This window comes from Arachis ipaensis, chromosome B2 (genome assembly GCF_059453495.1).
Source record: "Arachis ipaensis isolate K30076 ecotype BB chromosome B2, ASM5945349v1, whole genome shotgun sequence".
NCBI classification, from domain to species: Eukaryota; Viridiplantae; Streptophyta; class Magnoliopsida; order Fabales; family Fabaceae; genus Arachis; species Arachis ipaensis.
The window spans coordinates 84844627-84848578 of NC_142437.1; the positions used below are offsets into that span (position 1 = coordinate 84844627).

General features: G+C 32.9%; 1 protein-coding gene across 1 annotated transcript; it reads right to left on the reverse strand.

The window, feature by feature from the left end:
- Window positions 1–1359: 1359 nt before the first annotated feature.
- On the reverse strand, window positions 1360–3547 carry LOC110268874 (uncharacterized). The gene is made up of 2 exons (XM_021115903.2): window positions 3266–3547; window positions 1360–2692 (listed from the first exon to the last, which is right to left on the reverse strand). Exons 1-2 carry the CDS (start codon window positions 3545–3547, stop codon window positions 1577–1579), a joined length of 1398 nt encoding a protein of 465 aa, XP_020971562.2. The 3' UTR covers window positions 1360–1576.
- Window positions 3548–3952: the final 405 nt, after the last annotated feature.

The following is a 3952-nucleotide window of genomic DNA, read 5'->3' on the forward strand; positions in this document are numbered from 1 at the left end:
TAGTAAAGTCATGGATGATGTGGATGAAGCTTCTCTCCAAAATACAATTCATAACATTTTAACACATGATCAAGATGTTAAATGAAGGTGTTTCTTGGAAGTTATTATCGGATAAAAATTTCTCAAGGTAATTATTTAACACATCATCAAATACATTCTTACGCTCTGTCATCAATGTGCAATGTTTGAACGAGTCCAGATATCTCACGGTCTCATGAAGTAAATCAATCACCATGAGAAACCAATGACCATTAAGGTAAATTGGCACAAAAATATATAACAACGTTCAAAAGTTAATTTTTAACAAAAACAGCCATAAAAGATTACTATGCTAATTAATTGAATGTTGACCAAAAGCATTTTATGCTTGATGTATTTTATTGTGCTAGAACAGTTCTGTTTCGGGTATAAAATAATTTGTTACGGGCATAAAATAATTTGTTACATTGAATATTGAATTAAGTGAGGAATCTTATTATATTTCTAGTATATCTAGGAAGATATATTAACATTGAAGACTGAATTTTGAACTGCTAATAAACTTACGGAGAATGTCAGTGGTAAACACCATTGGTTGCTATATTTGTTTCCTCTTGGCCCAAATGATCATTTGGTGTTGATCACGATGGGTTCCTTATATGGTTTAGCCAAGTAGCTCTTGGCTTCTTTCGCAAAACTAACACTCGGTGGACGAGAATCACCCTACTTACCTGTTACTGTCGTGATACCATCCCAAAATAAAGACCCTACTAATGCAAAGGCTTTAAACGTCTCTCCACCAATGATCTTATTTCTGAAAGAAACCTTGGGTGACTTTAAGAGAAGAACCCTCCTTCACATCGGATACACACTGTCTTACACTCTCCCTCTTATTCCTTTCGACGGCATGGTCGTCTTTCCCACCATATTTCACCATCAAACTCTCTTCTCATTTTTTTTAGTACTGAGACGTACTCTCTCTATCTGACCGTCTGAGCTTTGTTGTTTTTATTTAAAATATCTAGCTAATTTAAAATATCTATAACTATATTAACGAGAATATCCAAAAGTCATTTAAACATTTTATTCAATATTTTGTTGATTTTAGTGTTGATTTCCTAGCAAGATTGGTAATTTAAATATCTAACAAAAAGAGAAAAATGTTATTTTCTGCGACTTTTTTATATATAAAAAACTTATATTCATACAACAAAAATACACTTAGAAAGAATTTTACTAAAATTTTCTTCTCTCTAATTACACAAAATAAATATTTAGTAATCTGTGGCGGTGAAACACCAGAAAATATCTCACAGGGTTTTCAAGTTGCAACTTAATCTAATCTCGTTATTAAATTTCATCCTGTGAAGTGATGTGCAATAATCATGTCGTAAAAAAACTCTCGTCTTTTGACAAAAGAATAACTGTTTAATCTTGGCATAAACTTTCACACTTGAAATACTTTCTTCATTAACCGCAATGGAACTTATCTTCTCATCACCGTTATTTTTGAGAGTTTGTTCCAGTCCTCATCATAAAATTTGGCCAATGAAAAATATATTTGTGTGAGCATCATAGGAAGGAACAATTACTCGACCTATTTAGCTGATCTTGCTCGATTCGAAAGCGACGAACGCCGGCGATGCACAACTTCTTGTCGTCCCAAGGGCACAACCGTTTCAAAAGCTTCTACAAGAAGTGCTACTCTTTTCTTTCGTTTAGCAGGAGTAGAAGGAGGTTGAGCAATTACCTTCTGAAGTGCATAATCAAGCATCCATTCCTCAGCATTCTTTTCCTCTTCTGTTATATGTCTTTCTAGATCGACTCTTTCGGCTTTTACGCCTCCATCACAGGCCAAAGGTGTATCTCTGTATCTGCGTCGGTTGAATTCTCTTGCCTCTTCTAATGCCTTCACAAACCTCTTAAAGAGGATTAACTTTTTCAAATTGCTCCATCCTTTTTGTGATTTTCTCTCTTCCTTTGTTGTGGAAATAGAATTACCTAACTCCACACAAGTTTCTTTTTCTTTAGCAGTTTCTTCATTGGATATTGATGAGTTAATATTATTTTCTCCACTCTTATCTTCGACGACTTTATTCGAGGTTGCAATCCCTTCAGAATTTAAGTGATTATTATCTTGAGAGACAACCTGTGCTTCAGTTTCTTGCGGCACAAGCATCTCATCAAATGCTTTTCGCACTGACTGCTGAAGTATGTACTTGTTGTGTTCATCATCGACGTCTAAATCTGTTTCCGTTTCGCAATAATCGGTTGTTGTATCGTTCACGGAATCCTCATTGTGTGCAATTCGGACTCTCTGAGATGCTTTCCTGGAAGCAGGTCGTTGATTCTCCGATTTGGTTTTGGTGTTGTTTGGGTTCTTCAACGGACGCCTACTCCTCGGGGAGCACAAAGGCGAATCCCCGTCGTGGTACCAGACATGAGCAGAGCAGTAAGCATATGAACACATCTTCATACTTGAAAACTCTTTGTTAGATTTAGTTCCTTGATCATGTGGAAAGTCATGGCCATCGCAGAAATGCGCTAGCTTGAGAGCTGAAGAACATGTGGCTTGATGCAACTTTGAATTTGCATCAAACTTTCTCCTCAATAATTCTGTGTCCGGAGATACGCTTCTGGTTAAGCTTCTCTTTAGTTTCAAGGATGATAATTTTAGCGCTGTCTGCCTTACGATTAGTGTCGGTGATGAACTCTGCTCAAACAATGCAACATATGATCCTTTTAACATGTTATAAAACTATCAAACCATATAATATAATACAAATGATAATCAATAAATTAGTTTATACATATATATTAGTTTATGTCTTTTTTCAATAAATTGACAAACCATTAAAATAATCGAACATTCTATGTTAGAGTAATTAAACATTTTTACACTAATATGTATGTCAAACTTTAGTGAATACAACAATAGATAATATATCATTTTATACTATATTTTTATATTTTTTTATTATAAATATAAATTTAATTTAATTATATTTTTAATGAAGTTGATCATAAATTTGAATAAAATTTAATTATTTCTTTTTATAATATTATTATGTTGTTTATACGATTTGACTATATATTCCACTAATATATTTCTATATAAATAGTTGGTAGTTGATTTTTTGTATATATCTTGCAATATAGTTGAATAATAAAAACATACAGGATAAAAGAAATAATAGAAAAAATACATTTAGTTTCTATAAGAATCAATTTGGTTATCCCGTGTTCCAAAATTAATTGGATTAAAAAAAAAAAAAAGCAAACTTGCCTCAAAACCTTCGTTTGCATCTGAATCTTCAATTGGGGTTGATATTCCTGAAGTTTTTGCGCTAACAGGTTGAGATTTTCCTCTTCTAGGGAATGATTCTGTGTGTAACGACCTATGATTATTGGTGGACCTCACTTTCTTCAATTTCTTCCTGCATTCTAATAATCTTCCATTGTATGGTGGCGGATAATCAGAATAAGAATCTTCTACTCCAGACATACTCTCCGCATATGAATAATCACTATAGTAAGACGGTTCATTCTCAAACTTGTGATCAAACATCTTTCGAACCCTGTTTATGACGTAAAATAATGGCATACACAGAAAATTTTAGAAGAAGTGTGCATACAAAACAATATATGAAAATAGCAAACAAAATGTCATAAGCCATAATACTTAGGAGAATTATCTGGTACCTAAAATATTTATATCGAATTTGCCTAAAAGATGAAAAGTGAAAAGGTGAGATCCATCTTTGTATTTGTGTCACGCATTCTTGACATGATATCTTCGAGGAAAATAAAAAGCGGACAAAATTTTCAAGCACGTGATTTAATTGTATGATTGATACATGATGTTTTGGCTCCTTTAATTTGGGTCCTTCATGTTCATCCCATTATTTTATCTATATGCAAAAAGAAAAATAAATAAATAAAATATATTTAGAAAATGGCATAATCTTTACCT

Bases quoted from the DNA above. Each gene is read 5' to 3' on its own strand.
- LOC110268874 (XM_021115903.2), bottom strand. From the start codon at position 3,547: ATGTTTGATCACAAGTTTGAGAATGAACCGTCTTACTATAGTGATTAT. The intron at 2,693-3,265 runs GCAAGTTTGCTT...TTGTTTGAGCAG, and splicing joins ATGCAAACGAAGGTTTTGAG to AGTTCATCACCGACACTAAT.